This window comes from Eutrigla gurnardus, assembly GCF_963514095.1.
Source record: "Eutrigla gurnardus genome assembly, chromosome: 12".
NCBI classification, from domain to species: Eukaryota; Metazoa; Chordata; class Actinopteri; order Perciformes; family Triglidae; genus Eutrigla; species Eutrigla gurnardus.
Genome location: NC_139926.1, coordinates 18,380,327 through 18,404,408, shown reverse-complemented (window position 1 = coordinate 18,404,408; position 24,082 = coordinate 18,380,327). Strand labels below are relative to the sequence as shown.

Sequence of the window (24,082 nt, the reverse complement as noted above, 5' to 3'; positions counted from 1 at the left end):
CTCTGTCTCACTCTTGTTCACAGGGTTGATTTAACCCCAAACGCCAGCTACATATTTCTATTGTTCTGGCTTCTTCTGTATATTAGATATGCACCTCAAAGTCTGTCTCTCACTTCACCAGCGCTTCTTTCTCTCCGCCTCTATACGTTTGTGTTCTTCTATTTCCTCTCTCTCCTTCCTCCTCTCTGTATCATTAATGGAAACTGTGTATATTTATAACCCAATAAACTTTTTATGGCCACCGTCATTATAGAACATTGAGGTCGCGCTGACAGGCTAACAAACACACGAGCGCGCAGCCAAAGCACATACAGCATACAGCCAACATGGGATCCATTCGCCAGCGTACACACCGTGTAGCACACAAAATGCCCACATTAAATACGTTAACACGTTTCCACAGCAGCAATGTTAGTATGCCAGACGTCTCAGTGGTGTATGTATCGCAAAAAACACGGGCAAATAAAACAAAACTAACGGTTAGGGATGAAAATGTGCGAAAAAAAGGACCGAAAATGACGAAAACTGTGTTGCAAAACTTGTTAAAAACAGTCCTGCTGCTTGTGGCGCCTCACACTGAACACAGTATTAAAAAACAAGTCAGACATCTCGGTGTTATTATTGATTCAGATGTCACTTTTAACAAGCATATCAAGTCAATAACAAAGTCAGCCTATTATCATCACAAAAATAAAGCAAGACTTTGAGGATTTGTGTCTTAACAGGATGTAGAGAAGCGGATTCAGGCCTTCATCTCAGGTACGTTACACCACAGTAATGATCTCTTGTCAGGTCGCACGGAGAAAGCACTAAACTCATTCTACACACACTCTCTGTCTCGGCACGGTTACAGAATTCACTTTAGGTTACTGCAGAATTGGGGAGCAAGAGAACACATGGAAAGGGCGTTAACTAAAATGATTTCATACAAAATGAAAAAGGTAACTGGAGTTCATTACAGTTACAGAAGGCTGCAAACAGAAGTAATCAGATTACAGTTACCATTTTTGTATAAATGTGGATAATGAGCAGGATTGTCATTTAAAAATAGATTTTGAAATAAAGAACGACCATGCAGCACATATGACACAAGTCTCACACAAAGCATATTTTGCTGTAAATGTTACTGTACTCTACAACAAATATTCATATTTCTGAACAATTCATTGTAAAATAAGATATAAAAACATTTTTTTAAGTATTTCGTTATGAGTATTGATAAAAGTAGCAGTATCAATAACATCCTAATGATGCTCTAATCATAGTGCAGAGCAAAATATTCCAAATAACTCTCTACTCTGGTCAGAACAAACCGGAACATTTGCATGTTGGTTAATGTAAATTAATTTATATGGGTACTGCTGCAGCAGAAAGTAATCAGTTACTTTAATATTGTGATAATGGATCAGGTTACTGACTTTATTTTTTTTAACATAATTAATAATTGTATTGGAATATACTTTAAAGTGACCCTCTCATCCCTGAAACAGGTCAGCTGACTGTTCCCAAAGTCACATGGTGAAGCTGCTTTTAGTTATTATGCCATCCAGCTGAAATTGCACTCCATGTTTGATTTGTACTGAAGCTACACTTTTATTTTGCCTTTTGTCTATATGATTATTATTATTCCTTTTGATTAACCTCATTATGTTAAGCACCTTGAGCTGTCGCGCTATATGAAATATGCTATTTATAATGCCCCATGCATGTCCTGAGGAATTTCTAATTTAGGTGCGTTACAGGGAATTGTGGACACACTGAGTGCTCGGAGTGCTCTACTGTGATGGTAATGGTGATAAAATTAAATCTAGTGTATCTTCCTCCTCATATCTGCCTCATATTTATTGAGCCCCCGCTGGGAATAAAATGCTGGCCCATCAATCACCAGAGCAGCCAATCTGGGAGCCACACCTCCAGGATGACGTCCATCCAATCGGCGTGCTGATGTTGAGGTTTGCGTCTTCCCATTCGCTGGATAGCAAATAACGTGTCTAAACGCTGCTATCGCCCTCTCATGGCACACAAAGAAACAACACACAAGATACTTATCTAATGTACTACTTCTGTGTGTAACAACCCACACACACACACACACACACACACACACACACACACACACACACACACACACACACACACACACACACACACTGAGACTTTACCTATTTAAAAACATCCTAGCAGCTTAGCTAATATTGATTTGTGAATGTTTTGGTTCGGATATAAAAACCAGACATCAACACACATCCAACACGACGCAGTGACAAAGCAACCGCCCCCTTTTTGAGCTTACCAGCTTTAATCCATTAATCTTAATCATATATAGCTACAATACACACCATCCCACGCCGTCACACGCCGATGCAACCGGGGCACGCATGAGTCTTTCTGAAAATGTAGACTTTTATAACCCCCTTTTTCTCATATTGTTGATTGCCGATACATCTGGGGTCGAGCAAAGATCATTCAATTTACTGCAGCATCACTGAGCACAATGGCAGTTTTAGGAGCACCAAACGGGTGAGTCGTCCGGTTTGAAAGATAGAAAAGGAGAGGGAGGAAAAAGAAAAGAGGAAAAACTGGATTTGACCTTTTCATCAACCCCAACAGGAGCAGTTGACCTGGCGGTGCTCAGAGCACCCGATCCCCCACGTCTCACCCTGGAGGACACTCGCACTGAGAGAGAGCGAATGAATGCATTTATTTGTCATGTGCTTACCTCGCAGCTGTGCAAGGCAAAGAAAGAGGGAGGGAGAGAGAGAGAGAAAGGGAGAGAGAGAGAGAGAGAGAGAGAGAGAGAGAGAGAGAGAGAGAGAGAGAGAGAGAGAGAGAGAGAGAAAGAGAGAGAGAGAGAGATGGATGGATAGAAACAGGGAGAGCAGAGTAAGAGTGCTGTAAATCTCCCGACCTTGGTCCTGGCTCTCTAGCTCTCGGTGTGAAGGGGTTTAGCCTATAGCCTTAAATATTTCAACACTGCTCGGTGGGCCGGGAAGTGCTGAGTTAGAAGAAGGGATAGAGGCCAGGCCACAGCAGTCAACCTCCCCCAGCAATTAGCAGAGCAGCAGGACATCGCTGCGGTTCTCAGCAGCGTGTGTGTGTGTGTGTGTATTTGTTAACATCTAGTCCTTTTCTTCACGCCCCTGTGACTGATACGGTATTGATTGTCCCGGCCGTAGAGCTTACATGGAGAGAATAGATGCTGCAGCGCTGCCGCATATCTAAAAAAAACACACACTTTCATCTTCATGCCTTTTTGCTCCTCCTGAAGACTCACCAGTGACTGTGAGTTCAGCTGTCCTCCTCACCACGAAGCCCCCGAACTGGACTTCACAGGTGTAATTCCCAATGTCATCTTCCTTTACCTCCTGGATGGACAGAATGTCTCTCTTCTGGAGGATGCTGGCACGCCACTGCTTTGGACGGCATTCCTGTACACGGGAGAAAGGACAGGCAGGTCAAACTCAACACTTCTCCTCAAAGCGGCTCTTGATAAATCACTGGAGGAGTGGAGTCCAGAATATCTGGCAGGAGATGGAAGGGAATGCAGTCCGAAACGGAAAAAAGAATCAGGGCCAAACCTGACATTATGCTATTCAAGACCTTCCCTCGGCTTCATAATGAATTAGATCCATGAGATTTCAAGCTGGACGCAAAAGCTTTTTGAAGTATATGAAGTGGTGGGGTTGCATAAAAAAAAATCCATATAGTGGAACAACAAAGCTATCCTCTTCAAGTAATCAAGGCTTATTGCGGCAAACTAAATATTCTCCGTGTGATACTGCGGTGGAGCCACAGAGGACAGGGAAAGTTATTTACACGACTCTCTGCTGGCAGAATAAGCGTGTGTGGAGCGTGTGTGTGTGAGGGCACAACGTGTGGAGTTTCTCCAAGACTCGGCCTTCTCTGCAGCCCCTCGGTGCTCCGGCGGGCGGCAATGGTCGCTCGGCAGATTCTATTCCACCGCTGCTCCCGGCAACCTCGGAATTCAATCACGGTGGCTCTGCAGCCGTCCAAATAACTCTGGGTTCCAGCACTCCCAGTCATTACCCGCACCATAATTGAATTCTGGAAAAACCTAGAGGTCGAGCCCGACCAGCTAATCTACTGCTGATCTGCCTGTGATTAGTCTGGCCCGAGCCCCTCCACCGGGATGCACCGCGCTGTCCCCCCCAGGCCTCGCCTGCTGACCTGGGAAGAAGCAGGAACCCAGGTGAGAGACTGGGGAAGCTGCACGCTGAATAAAGATCACTCTCTGGCAGCATCTTTTGGAGGACATCCACTCGCTCCGCAGGGCACAGAGTGACATCGCACTCTTTTCCCCCCGGTACAAGTTTCGTGTTCTCTTTGGCCGCCCTCCGCTCAGCCGTTGTTCTCTTCAGACGACTCACTTCCGTAATTCACCGCGATCATCTGCATCCGTACATAATCCGCCTAAGTGATCTGGAACCGTGTACCCGACGAGGCTTCGAAACATAAACAGCCAAGGAATGAGATGGAAACAAACCAATGGACCATTCAGGAACATTTCTCGGTTGTATAATCACAAAGAAAGATGCCTTCATTATTACTTTTCCCATAGCACAAAAACAAAAATCAATAAATCAACCTTGAGGCAAGTATGATACACAAATCACACGGCAGCAGAGATCAATGTAACCACATGTAATCAGACAGCCGACCCACCTTGAACCAGGTGATGTCCGGCTCTTTGCCAGCTTCAACGTAGTCGTCGATGTCCGGACAGAGGATGTCTTTGCTCTTGCTGAGCTCCGCCTTCTCCGTCCGCCTCATGTTGGAGTTGTAGCACAGGTTGGTGTCGTTCTCCGCCACCGTCAGAGACATGGACACCTTCATGCAGTAGGTGGAGTTCCTGTGGTGAGAAGAGCAACACGAGGAGGTTAAGATTCACCTTTAAGCATCTCTCCATACGCCACGATGCTGCTACATCAGCGGCATACTGCTACACACACTCAAACAAGTGGAATGTTTACTCCCGTGGATACGCTTTGAGTTATTTTCATCCCCCTCCCCTCCCCCTTACGTTTGTGGGGTTAGCAATAACGACGTGTTCAGCAGCTTTACCGAGTCAATGACTCACACTCACGACCAATATTGGATTTATGAGGAGGGGGGGGGGGGAGTCGGCCAGGACGAATGCTAATCAGAGAAGAGACAGAGAACGCTGAGAGTGGCCCCGGCGACATGAAGGAAGAGAAAGCTGCTTGGTCATCACAAGGAGTTAGTCCCCGCTGCACCCACCGCCTCCGTCTCCCGGCAACCAAATACACACTTCACCTCTGAAGCACACGAGCTGTCAGAGGTGAAGGATCTCATCCTCTCTCTCTCTCTCTCTCTCACGTGTCATCGCTGTTGTCATAATCATCATCCTCATCAAAGCCGCCATCGTTCCCAGCCACAATAACACAATGACAACTCCGTGTGGCCAAAAGTATGAGGACACCTTTGAATACATGTACTGTTGACCGTCACTTTTGGTATCCTACTGTCACTTTATTTTTTTAACTGCTTTTAGCTGTTAATTTGATTTATACTGTGTACATAATTTACTAGTATTGTATTTTAGATTTTGCATCTGCTACTGATGCTTTTTTTGTTACCCCACTGCAGGATAATAAAGGATTATCTTATCCTCCACTTTGGAAATAATGTTGGCATCGTATGTTACTGCAAAGCACGGACACGTTGAATGTAAACATTTTGGTGAGATAAGTGAGATAATAACAATGGAGAACATCCACTCAGGGTGGTTGCTAATGATTCACGCTAGTAACTTTGTCACGGTTGTTAGGTTGTGATGCCTACGCCAAACCAAGCGTTAACTACTTGCCATTGTGTGTTTCTGCAAGCCTGATACCAGAATGATTTGAACCGTGTTTATGAAATGTATTTTAGGTTCAGAAATGTTCAATATCAACCTTTTCTGCTGGTGACGGCTTTTTAGAAGCCTTGGAGCCTTACTGCAGGGATTTGCTCAATTTCAACAGCATCAGTGAGGCCACATTTTTTATTCACAGGGTGATTTTTCTAAACACTCAAACACATTTTACAGGTTTGACAACAGAACACAGAGAACTAAAACACAGGATCCACACACTAATTCATCCTCATTCCATGGAATCATAATGTGATGTAATTGATTATGGAGATACCATGATAAACAATTATGTTGTCTAACAAGTACACGCTGATTTAAATTCCTCAGCAAATGTGTTTATTTTGCACTAAATGTCTTAATTCAATTAGAAACTACTCAAGTGAAGTACTTAATTCAGACAGGAGTAAACTTAATCATGTTATTACATATAGATTATTCATACTGAACCATCCAAATGCTGCAATATTGAACCATCAGAAAACGATATCATGATAACGAGATAAAATCACGTATATTGTGATTTTTGGCCATATAGCCACAGGAAGATAAACATTAAAAGTGATTCTAAAACGGTGATTTTTCTGTGAGTTCTTGAACACAGCATGATTGGGAAAGGAGTTCAATACGAAGGGGGTGCAGCTGTGAGGAAGGCCCCTTCACCCCAATATGGGGGAGAGTAATGGAGGCTGTGGGAGGGAGGGCGGAGGTGGACGAGGGAGGCGAGGCCGGTGGATGTGCAGAGCTTTGTGAGTGAAAAGGACCTTCGATTCAATCTGTTGTGGGACAAGAAGCCGGCGGAGGCGCTTTAGGACAGGGGTGATGTGGTCACCGGAGTGGGAGTGAGTGAGCAGGCGAGCAGCAGAGTTCTGAATGTCCTGGAGTCTATTAAGGACTTTGGACAATGTGCCATGAAGGATGCTATTGCAGTAGTCGAGTCCTGGAGGTAATGAAAGAATCTATCAGAGTTACAGCAACAGAAAAGGAGAAGGATGGGCGGTGGCTCTGTGAGAAGGGAGGCTCTGTCGCATCCAAACGGGGAGAAGGCCGTCTCCACACTGTGAACTAAAATAGATGCAACATTAATGCCTTAATTTTAAGTAAGGGGCCTGATTCAAAACCTAAAAAAACGAATACCAATACGTACTTTAATAACATGTCCGTGTTTCCATCCTCCAGCCGGGCTGTGATCTGTCGCGGTCAGTCACTCGGTCGGAATGGGAGGCTGTGCCTTCACCGGCCATATGGGCTTTCATTTCATTTCATTACATTACATTTACGGCTCGCCAGATGCTCCCATTCACTGTAAATGACAGGGTTTCATATGATCTACTCAGGTTATGGAAGCAATAAGGGAGTCACCTCTCTCGTATAAACACCTCTGACCCCCCGGGACCATAAAACACAGTTGCAGACACGTACACACATTTACACACTTTGAAGACAAATGTGGCCACGCGCAGTCATGGAAGACTGGATAGAGATAGCGAGGAGAGGAGCCGAAGCAGAAGAGCTACTTGGAATGAGAAAGGAAAAAAAGATACAGTATATATTTCTACAGCAGGAGAAGATTACTAAAAGGGCATCTGGAAAATGCTGTAGGAAGCAAAAGTAAGATGCAAGATACTGCAACAGAGCAATGCCCTCTTGGTGCTGATAACTAACATTATCGACTCGATGCCTCCCATCTAGAGGGAATAGAGTGGGAAGATGCGGTGCAGTGGGCTCACCGAGTACACTTGGACAACATATTTGTCCACGGAACAAATTCCACCGATGCAAACCTGCACGTGCACCAACACGCGTGTGGACAGGATCACGCGTGTTGCGGGGGAATTCGCACACCTACAAAGTCAACCCCCCTCCTCCCGCTACGCGTGTTGATGTATCGCCGGGGAGATGATCACAAATGACCTCTCATAGTCGAGCACCTGAGCCGCTAGAATCCCCAGGGAGCGAAATTGGGGAGACGTCTTCGCGTGTTAAATATTCACAGCAAGCACCCTGCGGCATTGTGGGACGGTGTCAGTGGTGGTGCCTGATTGATGGACAGCCGGGGGTCGATTGCACAGTCCTGTGGCGTCTTTCACGTCTGTCACATTCTATTTGAGTGGAGCTGCTTTGGGTATTAGTCTGCGGCTCACGTTGGCTGTAATTCTCCACACATTATTACCCCCCCCCCCCCACCCCCATGTTGGATAATGTAATCATGTGAAGGGAAATACATGTGGCTTCACCTTCTCCAGAACACAGACTCATTACTGGTACTATTATAACATAATTCATCAGGTGAAACACAGAGGAGGCAGCGTGGGACGAGAGGAAGACGTATCGATGACACGAGTCGATGTTGCAGGCCTTAAGTGAGATGCCGTGCGATGGGGGGGGGGGGGGGGGGGGGGACAGAGGCAGAAGAACAGCAACGGGGGGGAAAGAGAGTGGGAGAAAAAGCACCAAGCGATTGCTATGCAAATGAAGTCACCTTCACATGAAAACTGGCGATTAGACTTACATTTCCCAGACAGAGAAGGACAAAGATAACTGCTCATGCCCGTCCGTATCTCCGTCTGAGTAAAACATCTGTGGGGCTTCGGTGGGAAGCTGAACTGAACACGGGGGGATTTACCTACATTTATAGACAGTACACAACGCGCCCGGAGCTACTGGAGACTATCCTGCCATATATACCTCCAGTCAGGAGGTATTAGGGCAGTGACACATCTTTTGTTGCCTTGGCTTTTGTACTCCGGCGCACGGGATTAGAAATGAAACATGACTACGGCTTTAAAGTGCTGACTATCAGCTTTAATTTGAGGGGCCTTACATCAGGACCCGATTAAACAGCGATACTATAAAATCATTGCGGCGTAGTGTACAGTCATCGTTGCTTCTTGATAGCTCGTTGCTATGGCTACCACCCAATTTCTGGTACTCATACTCCATTTACTCCAATCAAAAATACATATCACACAAGCCTTTCATGTAGCTACTTTTCCATTTCCTGTGTTATAGAGAACTTTTTAAAGGTGGGCTACGGAGAGTATTGCATTCACTTGAGAAAAAAAAGACCACCACGACCAATTTCAGCCTCTTAGGGCTCAAACTGTGAGGAACTGTTTTTTTTTTTCAGTGAGCTTAAGGAATAAAGAATTTATGGCAGCAATGCAGCAAGTTGTTTTATGTCCCTGTTGAGTCTCAGCGATGTGGAACGAAGCATTGTGATGACAAACACACCTCACTGGTTTGTTTGATCGTATTTTAATTGCAATTAAATGAGTGAGATCTTGCCATTATTCAACCGTCGAGGATAAAAGGAAGCGCGTCGACGTGGAGGTCGTTGACGCCATTGAATCAGCTCTCAGGGCTAATTTACATTGAAATAACATTTAAGAAATATGACACATAATGCACATGCTCATTCTGCTATAGAATACCAGTGGCATATAATGTGCTTTTAATTGCGTGTATAAATGATGAGATTTTTTATAACCGAGTAACTCATTATGTTTTTGGAATATACACCGTGCTGCCAGTTTATTCGGTGCATAATGTGTGTGAGGTAAATTGAATACCAAGTCAATCTGTCCTGTAATAAAGCAGCCTACCTTTACATTTATTGCTTCATATTTCTGATGATACGTCACAGATATATTTGCCCACGCCTGGTTATGTCAATGAGTGCAACGAGTCGTTCAGATCGGAGGAAGAAAAGACGAAGGCATATTCTCCTCTCTTTGCCTGCAGGGGGTTTTAGGGTACCGTGTTTAGGTCATAAGTGCCAACGCTTGTGACTCAAAGCGTACTCTCTCTCACAAAAAAGATAATTGATTTCAGCTCAAAGGCAAACGTTCTGATTAGGGTTATGTGAGAAGTGTGAATTCGCCCCCCAGCCGAGCAACAAGAAACACCAAGCTGGGGGCACTTTTCTACAAACCGCAGCGGAGCCGAAGCACGCCCCGGAATCTCAAGCAACGTTTCAAACGGGACCCAAGCCGCGCTGGAAGAAATTGTCAACAATCAAAGACGATATTAATTTACGGTGAGACAACAGTGTTTGTGCCCGATTAGTCCTACGGAGAGCGGTAATGAATTGCAGCACAGGCCTGAGTATCATCACTCGATGCATACTGCGAGCCTCTCTGGGTCTTTAAAAGGCTTTTAACTGCGTTTATTAAAAACACTCCGAAATGAAGAGCTGCAATGAGCCGTTTATTGAGGGATGTTCTCCACTGTAAAGGTTAATAAGTTACTGCCACGTAATTATGCTTCTTGTATTAGGAAGAGACTCTCTGTAATGGCCCACTAAAGAGTGTGTACGTGTGGGTGTTTGTATTCAGTTATCTCCTTGTCTATGTTTCACCCCTGGCCACTCGGTTTACACTGTAGCTCACAGGAAGATAAATAAGAGGAACTACTCAATTATCATACAGAAGATGCGGCCAACATTCTTGAGGTTGATAATATTCTCTATGATGAAGAAATAGTTTCCCTGATTAAAAGGAATAGTCCAACATTTTGGTGAATGGGCTCTCTTTTTGTGTATTATGTTGGTGTACTGACTAAACTGTGATTCAAAGTGCCAATTATTAGGTCTTATCGAGTTGCTGTTAGGCATATTTTGTGAATTTTGGAGAGAGCCAGGCTCGCTGCTTCCCCCTGCTGCTTCCAGTTTCCGCACTAAGCAATGCTAATCACCTCCAGGCTCCAGCTCAATACTTAATGCACCGACATGCGAGTGGTATTAATCTTTTTTTTTCTAACTCTCGACAAGAACCGCAAATAAGCAATTTTCCCAAAATGCTGTCAAAGTCAGGGAGAACAACGGGATTTTAGAAAACCCACAGCGAAACAAATAGATTACGTGTTAAACCGGATATTTATTTGCATTATCTCTTTCCGTCCTACCGTAGCACGCAGGAGTAGAGGCCCACGTCCTGGAGGTCCGCAGGTCTGAACCAGATGGCGTCCTCCTCCTTGCTCATGCGCACGCCGTCGAAGGAGATGGGCTCCTCGAAGTCGCTGTGGCCCAGGCCGGAGCTGCGGTACCACATGAGGCTGAGGCCCACGCTCTGGGCCTGGCTGTAGTTGGCCCGGATGTAACCATAGAACAGAGCGCACTTCAGCCGCACCGGCTCGCCCTGCAGCACCCGGTACTTCAGGTAGTCCACTGACCAGTCTGTGCAGCCATCCACTACAGGGACGCACAAAGGGAGACGTTCGTTAACACATAATCAAACATGCGTGTTTGTGTATGCAGTGTGATTACAGCACATATCACTGAATATTACATTCACAGCAGAAAGAATAGAGAGATATGATGCATCTTCACGTTACTTCACAAGAACATAGGAGTGTGGATGAGGATTACCAGGTCATAAACCAGCCACCATAATCCTCTCTTTTATTTATTGGATCACACTGTCTCTAATAGCTTTATTAGTAATGAGACACTAAGCTGTGCACTAAGCAGGTATACATTCATTCATGGCGTACACCTTCGCTCATTCAGGGCATGAGCACCTCCGCAGAGATGGCAACGTTTAGGAACGAGCTGTAAAACATCTCCACAAACGATGTCAGGAGGATGCACCGCAGCTCCAAAGCCAGAGTGCAAGGCTCGTTCCTGAACTGGGAATGGCTCCTCGAGCTCTTCACGTTTTCCTCGTCCATCGGTTGTGGAGAGGTATTTCTCCCTCAGGCCCTTTGTCTCAAAGTGTTATAATCCATTCTGCGTAGATACTCGCCCCTGACTGCAGAGAGTTTTGGCCTACATGTCCTCTCAGGTTAGTGTGCCGACCACAGTGAAAGTAGAGTAGCTCATTTTTACAGATAAAATCACGTGCGATACGGATGGCAACCGTATCTCCCGGCCTAAATTTGCTGCAGGACAACAAAGTGCAGAAGAGACAACAAGGGAGGCTGCCGAGGGCAAAGCAGCTGAAAGGACAAAAATCAAAGACACTGGCACGACCCTTCAGGCCCACTGGTCTGCTCCGCTTCAAGCCGGCAGATCTCTCTCTCGCGCTCCCAATTCCCCGGCTAGCCGAGGTTAACCTATGGCCAGCTATCGCTCCCCGACTAATTAGCTACCATTTGTTTATCCAGCTGGTGTATATTAGGGAGTACACGTGTGTGCATGTGTAACCGCAGAGAGAGAGAGACGAGAAGCGGCGATGGTGTGATGAGATAAGGTAATAAGAACCCTGCTGCGTGCCAGTCTGTGAGTGATAGAGAGCCTCACAGGGACAGCTATGCTTGTAATTAATACTCTTAATTACCAGGGAAGTAATGTGCATGAGTGTGTGTGTGAGTGTGTGTGTGCATTCCCCATACGAATGGTTGTCTCCCTAATTATGTCTGTTAATTACCAGTAGGCTAAGCTGCGAATGTGTGTGCGTTTTACATATGTGTGTGTGTGTGTGTGTGTGTGTGTGTGTGTGTGTGTGTGTGTGTGTGTGTGCAGGACATCATGTGTGTCTAATTATCATTCCTAATATTGAGGGCAGGGCCCCTATAGATGCAAACAGCATGCTCATATGCGTTCACGTCCAACTTTAACATGATTCTAGCGTGTTAAAGAACCTCGGTGATGTAAATGATTAAGGATTAAAGCACAGAAGACAAGGTGTTTTTTGGCAGCAGTTATACAGCTGAATAATTCAAATATCAGCCCACAACAAGGAGAAACATCTCTATTTTCCGTGATTATGTCAGAAAAGAACCCCCAGCATGACTCACTTCCATTTTGTGCTCCTTTTCTTCTTTGAATATTTCAACACTGAATAGGAGATTATTGTGAGCGGTGCTCTAAACCACACACAGCTATACCTCCACTGACATTCACGTTCCCATTGAAGGCAGCAGGTAAGCCTTCTGCATATCAATCTGCTAATCAGCAGGGACAGCGGAGGCTTCATTCAGCCTTTTCTTTATTCAGCCTCTTCACCTCTAATGGATATGACCTCTGCCTCTCCCGCTCTCTCTCTCACACTCTCCATCTCTGCCCTCCCTCGCCGCAACAAAAGCGGTTTATTCTAAACGAGCTTGTATCCTGATTCGTAATGAAAGAAAACATTTTATTCAGCGGTGCCTCGCCTGTCAGTTTCTTTCACCGGCTTGGATTTGCAGACACGTGCTGTCCGGGAAAACAAAGTTCATATGCATGAGGCACACGTTAACACACACACACACACACACACACACACGTAAACACACACACACACACACACACACACACAAGGAGACCTCTCATTCCCTACGGGCCGTCAAATGGGAATTGTTTAATGCGGTGGCCTTTTTTGCGGAGGGAAACCATATTTATGTCTTAAACTCAAAACGGTTTTATCAACTCAATTAGAGGCTGACATTTCCCACATCCCCACGCTGGGCCGGAAAATCAATGCTTTCCGCTGGAGGAATACTGCAGTCCTCACCTCTCACTCTCCGTCTGCTGACAGCACACACACACACACACACATACACACACATACAGGATCTGGCCCCGGTTCCTCCCCTGCACCTCTGGGACGTCGCACCTTTAGCAGCGACTGTGCGGCCGCTCTCAGACAAGCCCGCGGTGTAAAGGATGGCTCCACACGGACGCGGTCCTACATGGCTATCAAGATGAGGGGAATTGGCCCCTGCCCCAATGAATCTCACTGCAGCAGCGTAGGATGCAGCACTCCTTTATCGTTTCGACTCTGCTGCTGCCGCTCCAACGCTGCTACATCACATGATGTATAGGACGTAGGTGCGTTTGGTGCAAGGATGTAGCAAAGGGGAGGAATGTGTGTCTCCTTAATGTGTCGAGGCAGACCTGTCCGTCATCCCGCGACATTAAAACACCATAAAAATATAGACCCCCCGAGCTACGATAAATTGACCCACATTCACACATAAACGCAAACAAGCAGCCCAAACATACACACAAGCACGAAGCAGGCTACGTGTCGTCTTAGTCCTGTATTTCTTCCCCCTCTCCATAATCATATTCCCATTATCCTTTCACAACAGCATATCACTCAAGTGTGCCTCGCTTTCCTGCTTTCACGTCTCTCACTCTTTGGCATATCGTCCTCAGTAGCCGGCCTCTCGTCTCTAATCGCTACCTGTTCTCCTAATGAAGTGTAATTATCAGATGTCGGGTGGGCGGAGGGTTCTCGCAGGCCACGAGGACATTCAATGATCTATATGTGGATAAGGACCCTTAATAACTTCTGTCTCTCTCTCTCTCTCCCTCCCTCTCCTCCTCACCCATACATTACTCCATCTCCGTCTCCCTATACAGCTGACTCCTTCCCTCCAGCTTGGCATTGACGGTTTTCCCTCCTCCACTGCCTTTGTGGGGCTTTTCTGACCGACATAAAGAACAATCATGACTAATTCTCCTTTTTTTAAGTACACTGTAGGAATTTATTTCCAAACGAAACAAATTATTACCTCACACATCCAACATCTTGTATAATCAATAACTCCGGAGGCAGAGAAATGACCAGCGTGATCCACGATGGTAATTCGCCTCTGTGTTCTGGGAAAAAGGCTGAACATGTACTATAGATCTCCACCGTTTCTAGCTCCACAAGTGGCCAGCTGGCTGACCCCAGAAGGTAATTGTGCAGAATCTATAGTAAATGGTTCACTGCGCTAGTAAGCCCTGGAATAAGAATGCAAATGCCACCCATAAGCTTTTGGCAAATGACATTTTATTCTCCTGTGCTGCACGCATTACTGATGTAAGCCCTCTGCACAGATAATATGCGATGATTTGATGTACAAAGCAGGGAATGCACAACAAATCATCGTTGCGTTAGTCTTCAAAACAAGCTCAGGTATACCTTCGTCGATCTCTCTCTGCTTTAGTCTCAAGTTTAGTTCAGAAAGGATCAGGTCACCCCATCCGGAGCGTTGACCTGCAGAGGTAGGATCACTTAAGTCCCCCTAAAGCACCGGCTTTTTCCTTTTAGCTCTAGTGTTCATGTCTGTGCCCTGACTTTCAGTCTTTCTTCAGTCTTGGTAGTTGTTCAAAGCAACAAACGCTGCATTACTTTAAAGTACTTTCATCCACCACTGTCTATATTTATATTTATATATATATGCCTTTCAATGATTTAGTTCGTGGAAAAAGATGAACTCAGGCCTTTGATGTTAAAATGACTCTGCTGCAAGATTACAACCTGATAAGAAAAATAAGTTTCTGTGTCATCCATCTTTTGTTGTCTGGGATCTGCATCACTGGAGCAGACCATGTTAATGGAGCCTGGCTTTGTTCTGGTCCACTCTGGTCCAGTGGGGGCAAGATCCAGTTTAACAGCAACTGACCAGACCTGAACTATCAATAGTACCGGAGCTTTTCTGCATGCAAATATTCATAATTTATTCTTTTTTTTTTTAAAGTCAGAACCTACAGGTCACCAACTGAAAGGTTATCTCTGCAATATTTTATGAATATAAATTATGTATACATGTATTTGACATTATGTGTGTCACTTGAGGTATGGTGGTGTATTAATGCTCACTCCTTTTCTTTGTGCTGCGATATCAAGTAACTTGATGTCTGACTGTTTAATCTGCTCCGTCGGCCGTGCCACTCTATCGTTCTCTGTCCCCCAAATCAGTCACTCCCTCTGACAGTTAACCATTCTTCATTTATATGCAAATGTGGACCAATAGTGATAATTTCTCTCTAAAGATGGTGGCGAACCTTTGCTGTCTCTCTGAAAAAGGGTCAGGGAATAGCACCCTCGTATAAATCTGCCTTCCTCTGTTTCTCCTCCTGACAGGACTGAAGGCCAAATAAAGTGCATACATTTAACTTGCATGTGCAATATTTTAGCATGAGGGAACCTTGTATGAGGGAATACTATACTTTTATTTGTGTAGTAAATTTAAATGTGTTGGAAAAAAATGTAATATATATTTATAATTAAGGATGGGAAGAGCAGGCCGAGAGAAACAAACAGAGAGAGAGGCAAGAGAAAGGGTGATGGGATGTGATGTGATGGCTGCATATGCAAAGCAAACAAGCAGCATGTCTGCCAGACCTGCTGCCACACAGCTACCCCCCCTCCCCCCCCCACACCTGAACCGCCCAGTGCCAGACTTGGAACAGGTGCCCGCTGCCATATTGTAGCCCGAATCTGGCTGCATTCGCCGACTGTTCAAACACATATCGAGTAATTCACCCTGTATTTGTTTCTTCCACAGCCTTATTATTCTGTTCGTAGAGCTTTCTCATTCTTCCCCCGCCTGTAGTCGATTCCAGCTCATTTTACTCCGTTGCTTCTCCTCGTCACAACTCACAGAGAATGCAGCTATTCCCAGAGGTTTTTTGGAAGCGTGAGGCGCATCCTCCCGGGGCAATGAGAGAGATGAGGCAAAGATAGGGAGGACGATGAAAGGGACAGGTGTGTGCTGGTGTCATCGTCTACAACAACGGGAAATAAATTGCTGGTTCGGCACCACTGATTTGGCCCACAGCTGGACACCGCTGATGGAGGCAATTACGTTAATTTAGGAATCCTTGAGCGCCCAATTGTTGCAGTTTACGTCAAATGTACTCATTCCTGGTGTCACAACACACAGATGATGCACATATTTATATATCATATCCTTTGCTAGTAAATATCCATGAATCTGCTTTGAAATCAAAGAAAAACTCAAGAAAATGCCTGAGAATCATCGTGTTTTTTAAGTGTTCAATGTATCGATGTAATGCAATGATAGGATCAGCAATGAACATTGCAAACAGGAACTGCTAATAGCTAATACTGTATACTTTTAATGATGCCAATTTCTCAAAAATGTTAACAAAGAGAGCCTAAAAAAAACAGGGCTCAAGGTGCAAGCCCACAGAAACACTAACTAACTCCATGGCAACATTATACTTCTTGTTTATATCCCACAAATTAATTGAATCATTTGTTAATTAATGGACAAATAAATCAAAGTAAGACAAAGACTAAAAATAGGAGTTAAAAAACATAAATATTAATTCAAACATGCTGTAAAGACGTCTGACTACCTGCCTGTTTTGCTCAGATAATATCCTGCATGAACTCGTACTTGTTTTGGAAATGTCCCATTGGAAGTGTCCTGTTACTGCAACCTTTTGGAAATGTGTTAATTGAACCGTGGCTGACTTACTACAGTTTCATTATGTTCCAGACTTTGCCCGGTGTCTGTAACAACAAATCATTCACACTTAATCAGAGAATATCGCTCTACTTTTCTTCCTTCTGGGTGCCTGAGAGGAAAACATCGATGATACTTGATTTAGCTCTCATTTCAACATTCAGAAACTCCGTTAGCGCCGACTCCCTGGCTGTTAAGTCGAACAAGGCCCGCCCTAAGTCAGCACAAGCATCGCCTTAGATGGCCATGTATGATAATGAACCTTCTGATTGTCTGCTTTAATGGATGTAACGCTCTAATGGCGGACGCTCTCTCTTGCTCTTTATTTTAAATTAATTGTATCTAACAACTCAAAGACAATAAATGGCTGATCACCCTCTATAAGTTGCCTATAAATTCACTAATGAATCCTCATTAAGTTGTGCTCAGAAGATCTATCCTGCTCATACTGGTGTGATGGGTGTCCACATTAGTGCGGTGCGCTCATCATGTCCGAGTGCATGTGGATTCAATCAGTTTCTCTGCATCGTGCTTCATTAAAGTTCATCCCTGACATTATTTGTGGTGCACGCACTGTAAATTGTGCTGTAATGCACAGCTGTGTGTGCATTATAGTCCTGAACCTGCACCCGAGGACCAGACATGACACAGGAACAGTAGGGGAGTGGAGTTAATCTAATTTGTGGCGCTGGATGTTGACATTTGCATACATATTGGCTTCATTTCCACGAGTCATTTCGAATGCGACATGAAGCTTCCAGAGATAAACCAAAAACAATACCTAAAACTAAAGCAAATCCTCAACGATGAGAGAATCTAAGCAGGTGTTCAGAAGGACAGACAAATATATATATAAGTATTTGAGGCAAAATCTGTGATATATCCAAATATACAATACAGTATTGAAAGTAGTTTATAGTTAAATCCTTGTAACTTTCAAGTTTGCCTAAAGGTGACAGTCCAGTTTCTATTGTTTCATACAGAAACCAGGATGATTTGTTGCCCTTGACCAAGTTCAGCACAGCTCACACGATCCTTTTAATAACTCTCCAATTGACTTCAACTCAATTAACCAGAACCCGTTATAGAACAGAAATTTCCCCTGTTGTGTGAGAAAGGGTGTCACTGAGACATTAGCTTTTTGACTTTCCTCTCTCTCTCTCCCTTGCTCGTCTCTGCTTCCTTTCTCCTGGTGATAAAGGGCTCTTTTTAAAAGGAGAACAGAAAGCTTGTCAGGATTTGGCCAGCTGGAGACAGTCATTTGAAGCCCAAATTGATGTGCTCCGGACTCTCAATAGTATCTCTCCAATATAGGGGGCAGCATGGAGGGGAGATGTGGTAGACCGGGACATTGTTCCTTGTAAATGGCTCTTTATTTCAGAGGCGAAGTTGGGAAATGAGCAGCGCCGGTTCACGACTGTTCATGCAGCGGTGGGGGGGAGGGACGGCCACGAGTAAAATGGAACACGGAGAAACAGGAGCCCTTAATATCTTAACAGCCAAAAAGTCTGCGGCTCTCCTACATCATGTGCAGTTTTACTGGTAATGGAAACACATGCAAATAAAGCCCATATAAGTTATAAAGTCGGGGCTGTGTGTGAACACCATCCATCATGCTGACGGGGCGTGGGCCGGCTACACACACACACACACACACACACACACACACACACACACACACACACACACACACACACACACACAGAGAGCGTGACTGACTGAGCCAAACCCTTTGGACCATGACCGGGAAGAAAGGCCTGAAAGGGAGGAAGCATTTCAAATCACAAGATAGCCAAAATGCAAAGTGTGTGTGGCGTGCATGTGAGGAAATCTCTGTGTTTGTGGCTGCAGGTGTGTCTATTGCGTTGTATTAGAATGTAAGTAATTTCTTCCCTTGTGTGTGTGTGTGTGTGTGTGTGTGTGTGTGTGTGTGTGTGTGTGTGTTTACTGGTGCTCTCTATTGTGCAGCTGTGATCCATGAGCTCCAGGCTGAGCTGTCACTCCGCTAATCTCCCCCAGTAGAAATACAGCTTGGAAAATGTCATCTGAACATTCCGAATTGTGTTTACACTCGCTGCAGGTTCCATCGCTTCTAATTTGACAAGTCATTATCACCCATGCTCCTTTCCCCGTTCCCTCTCGCGGCCTGAGACACAAAAATATAAAAAATAAAAAAAGGAGGAGGGAGAATGAAGGCGGCGAAAACAAGGGCATTAAATTCCACTCCCAGACACACGATTGTGCTCTCAATTGAAAGGTAATCCAAACTAGGCTGGAATAGGGAGGATTACTGTGAATTTCATTATTTACATTTAACATTTAGGTGTTTCTGTAAGGTTCACATCTTTTAAAAAACGAATTCCCTAAAGTCTGCTAAAACTAGACACGGAGCCCCCCTGGTGATGTTGTTGGCTGTCTGGTAAAAAAGCAGCAGTTGGAGGCTAATATATGTGTTTTGTATAAGCACATGGCTCTCCACACCTCTCAGTAAAGTGGGAATTCCATATTGGACAGAAAATGGTGGGTAACCTCACATAACAAGTCCTCCAAATGTATCAACAGCGTGGTTGATCTATTCCCTCGGGAACGACACCTTTTCCTCGTCTCCTCCCACAAGGTGCTACTGTTCTATTATCAGGATGACATTGAAGTTTCAAAAGCTGTTTCCTTCTCTTCAGGGTTTGGTACACTTTAGGCAAAAAACACACACACAAAGACAACAACAATATGGCTCAGTTAAGACATTGTTTATCAAACATCTTTTGTCATTCCCTCCTTTGGAGGATGAAAAATCACTCAGCTGCCATCCTACTAAGGCAAAGCTCACGGTTCGGACTCAATAAATACATGGAAATGGTAAGGTTGCCATGGTAATACCAAAACACCACCCCAAGGTTGAGAAACGATCGCTGTCATGTTAAAAAAAATAAAAAAATGTGATTGACTGTATACACTTCCCACCGCTGTGACTTTATTAGGATGTTTTACATGATCTTGAAGTCTGAGTTTGATAACATCTGGCCATAAAGAACCAACAGACACAGGCACTCAGTGAGCAGGCCGCCTTATTGAACAAAACAAAAAATAAATCATGAAATTGAGCAGTTTAGTGGGCCATGGGGTTTGTATCCTCTGGGTTTATTAAAAAAAAAACACTCAAATTACAACATATCATACAGCACTGTTTTGCTGCTAGCAGCCTACATCTACTGCGTTTTCTTTTGCACTTTGTTTTTTATTGTTTATTTTAGTATTAGTAATATGTTGTGTACATTTTCTTTTGTGTGATGGAAGAAATTGACAAATAAAAAGTTTATGAACGAGCCTTTCTCATGACCTTTATTACCAGGCGTACAACTGACAGCCTTGTGAGGATGCGGGGGAGGGGTTGGGGGGGTTGGGGGTTTTAAGTGGACGAGACCACCACTGATGGTTGGGGCTGATGGACCGGAGTTTTGGTTAACTGTGCTGATCACTGTCCACCAGCACTACACTCCACTGTGAGAGTATCCACGGAGCTCTCCATGGTGCTGAACGGCATAACATGGGAAATATGAACCGGGAGTCATGCTGATGCAGACCGCAGAGCACCATTATTAATGGTTGGATGCTGGCCTCGCTTGGCTGTCAGGTTGGTTGTAGATAAATGTGTATTCTACTTCAGTCATCGATGTACACTTTTTCATTATTTACTTTGTTTCATAATACATCGTGATGATTTATTCATCTGTGACATTAACCATCCTCTCATACATGTATGTATTCTGTCTCTATAGCATTCTATTGTGCTTTTTTTTTTGCTTCTGAGTTAAATAATTATTACGTCTACATTTGTTTCTTTTGTCTCTGCCATCTGAGAGTGATCATTTTTGTCATGCTGGTCACAGTTTGAGTCCTTTTATGTTTGAAATAAGAGACGGTGGTGACTCAGTGATTACTGGCGGCAAAGTAAAACAATAATGTTTGATTAACTTTTTCTTCCTGAAGGGTTTGGTGTTTTTCTTTCCCCCCGACCTCTAAAACAAACTGAACCCAGGATTAGAGGAAATCTGTGTCTCGGAAACGAAAGCGAAATAAATAAATAAAATCGTGGGCCACGGTTGAATAACGGATGTGATGCTAAATCAAGGTGATAACCTGAGAATTGAGAATAAGGGTGTGTGTGTGTGTGTGTGTGTGTGTGTGTATGTGTGTGTGTTGGGGGGGGGTGGAAGCAATGACCCATCCGTCTATCCAGTCAGCAAAGAGGCCTCTCCAGTGAGGGCGACACCCGGGGCCAGAGAAGTTAATGACACTCGTGCCCTAGGCTTAGACCCAGGCATCATGCAAGTGATTTCTATTCACTTTTGTTTTTTTTTTTACCAGCATGCCCTCTTAAAAAAAAAGCAAACTGCCAGGAAAGACTGATACAAAGTGTGAGTGAGGTCTATCCATCAGTTAACACCTATCATCTGAAGCTGTTGTTATTGACTGATAACACAGAGATGAAGTATTGCTGGTGTTTTGGCGGGCCCCTAATTGATTCCTCCTATTTCACCTCATCCTCTCCCTGTCTCTTTACTCCTCAGTTTCCTCTGCTCGGTTTGCTCTTATTGTTTGAGGTGCTGGTGTGCTAACAAGGTGAGAGTGACCACCACTTCTGTAACGGCAGAAAAACACCGACATGTTTCTCTCATACACGGCCAACGCATTCCAGCCCACACAGTGCAGCGCTGACTTGATTACTTTGTTTTATCACTTACATCCCTTCATTCTCTCTGAAGCTATACAATCTGATGTCCCCACTGAGCTTCACACACCTTGGTTTCTTGCCATGACACCTTCCAGTTTATACCCATCATCGATCCTCTGTTCATTGTGCATGACCCTCATTTAATCCCACCTTTCAAACTCAACCCCTTTCATCCCAACACCCCCCCGCATAATTTGCATACATCAGTGGTGTTGCCTTTGTTAGTGTTAGTAAGAGCAGGTACAACAACAGCACCAAGTGATGATAAAATGGCATAAAAAAGGAAAAATAAAGTCCAGTATGTGTGTTTAATGTGCGTCGGTTATGGATGGGAGGACCATGAGGGTCTATGTGCCATCTACACTATATGTATTACAGCACTTGCATTGAGGGAGACGATAAATGAGCAAGCGCTGAAGATGAAAGAACATTTTCAATTAAGATGAGTATGAAGCCTGGTTCATTAATAATGCAAAAATCATTACCCCCATTACGATAGCGCCCCAGTTTAAAGGCTCCGTGTATGTGCATGCGTGTTTGCTTGCCAGCTTTTGCACGCAAGCGTGTGTGCCTAAGTAAAATGGATTCCTCGAGTGATTTGGTGCCAATAATTCATCCCCCTTAATGGCCAAAGGAAAAAAGGCTTTACAGCTTCTCAGAAACCTGCACGGCGTATGTGTGCACGTGCATACTGAGAGCGAATGCTTTGGCGCACCTGCGTGCATGCATGCATGCGCAGGGACAGGAGAGTCAAAAGACATGGAAACGACAGAGGACAGTCAGAGGGGCAGACTTGTCCGATGCGTTCTCCTGAAATATTCATGTGGCGGGAGATTTCTGACCCTGATTCCGAGTCCAATTAAAGCTCGTCTCTAAATGAATGTGCTTGTGCAGGAGCCAGGAAGTGGCAGCCATCTGCAAAAAAAACAGCAAACGCAACACTCAGTCATACAGTCTGTATTTCACACCTGCAGCAACGGCACACAGTGAACATGAATACACAGACACACACCACCTTCATCCACGAATGCAACACGCAACGTCGTGTTCGCCATGCTCGTACTGAAGTTATGAATTACTGCCCGCGTTCAATGCGATAGCGAACTCTCGGCGTCAACCTGCTGGCCGGGAATAAAAGCAATCCCCTTTACGTCTCAAACTGCTGAATTATTCAGCGGATGGCCAATAAGGAGCGGCGCTGGAGAGGACGGGGCCTCTGGGTGGGCATTGCTAAGACAAATGACACAGATGCTAACATGCGCCGCTCTCCAGTGGCACCACACATTCGTCTCATGAAGTTACCATGGAGATGAAATCAGCGACAGAAATTAACTGATACTGACTACCATAACATGGATTGGTCCTCGCTGCGTGTCTGAGCTTCCAGCTCTCCCCCGGCCTGGAGAGCAGGGAGGGCAGGGCCTGTGTGGAAGCTTTAAATGGGAATTAGCAGCATTTCATTGTGATAGTGATTGAGTATGGGTCCCTGGGGTGGGTCTGCTCATTGTTACCAGGCCTTGTAAATCTACAGTAATCCTCCCAGTGCAGGACAGAAACCCACACATACACACACATGAATAGTGTATATACACACATGGTTTTTTTCTTTCTGACAAAAAATATATATATAAAAAGTAAATCTCGACTCAACTCACATGCCTTCTCAATGGTCTTGGGATTTATAAATTCATAATCCGATGCCCTGTACCCAACTTTGTCCCTGGTGATGTGTGTGAATGTGGCTTACAGTCTGTTATTATAAGTTATCTAGAGTTCAGTAAGTGTAAGGAACATTTGGCCCCCACCCACTCATCCACCCACACAAGCAAACAGTCACATGGCTGCTGAGACACAGTGAGAGTGCAGAACAGAACCGGTTCTGTGAACTTCACTGAGCAGCACACAAAAGTTCACTGCCAAGTTTGGGAAGGTACTTCAAGCCGACACTGGAGAGGTGAGAAGAGGCGGCTGCATGGTCCTCGTCAGCACGCAGCAGAGAGCACGCCGGGTGGAGGAGGAAAAAGCCACAATCCATGAACCCCTGCTCCTTTAGGGGTTGGGACACACAGGCCCTTCAGAGTATTTCATTAGCAAATTCTATAATTTAAATTTAGGGCAAACTTCACAAGATGGACAACAATGACAATATAATCTGTGGTGGGAGAAGTAATCAGATTATTTTCCTAAAAAAAAAAAATACAATAATGTAAAATATAGTCAAAAGTAAACCTCCTTCATTTAAATATGTTTGTAAACCTGAAATAACTGATTACTTTGACCAATTTGGAGCAGTGGAAAAGTGTTGGAAACAACCCTGACATGTCATC

General features: G+C 44.6%; 1 protein-coding gene across 5 annotated transcripts in view; it reads right to left on the bottom strand.

The window, feature by feature from the left end:
• The window catches only part of il1rapl1a (interleukin 1 receptor accessory protein-like 1a), a 138,725-nt gene that overhangs the window by 72,218 nt on the left and 42,425 nt on the right, over positions 1 to 24,082 (bottom strand). For all 5 annotated transcript variants that reach the window (XM_084022836.1, XM_084022834.1, XM_084022838.1 and 2 more), the window contains exons 3-5: positions 10,799 to 11,084; positions 4,684 to 4,870; positions 3,275 to 3,428 (exon numbers count right to left, since the gene is read on the bottom strand). In XM_084022836.1, coding sequence (XP_083878962.1) covers positions 3,275 to 3,428; positions 4,684 to 4,870; positions 10,799 to 11,084 — 627 coding nt within the window. The remainder of the gene's footprint in view (positions 1 to 3,274; positions 3,429 to 4,683; positions 4,871 to 10,798; positions 11,085 to 24,082) is intronic.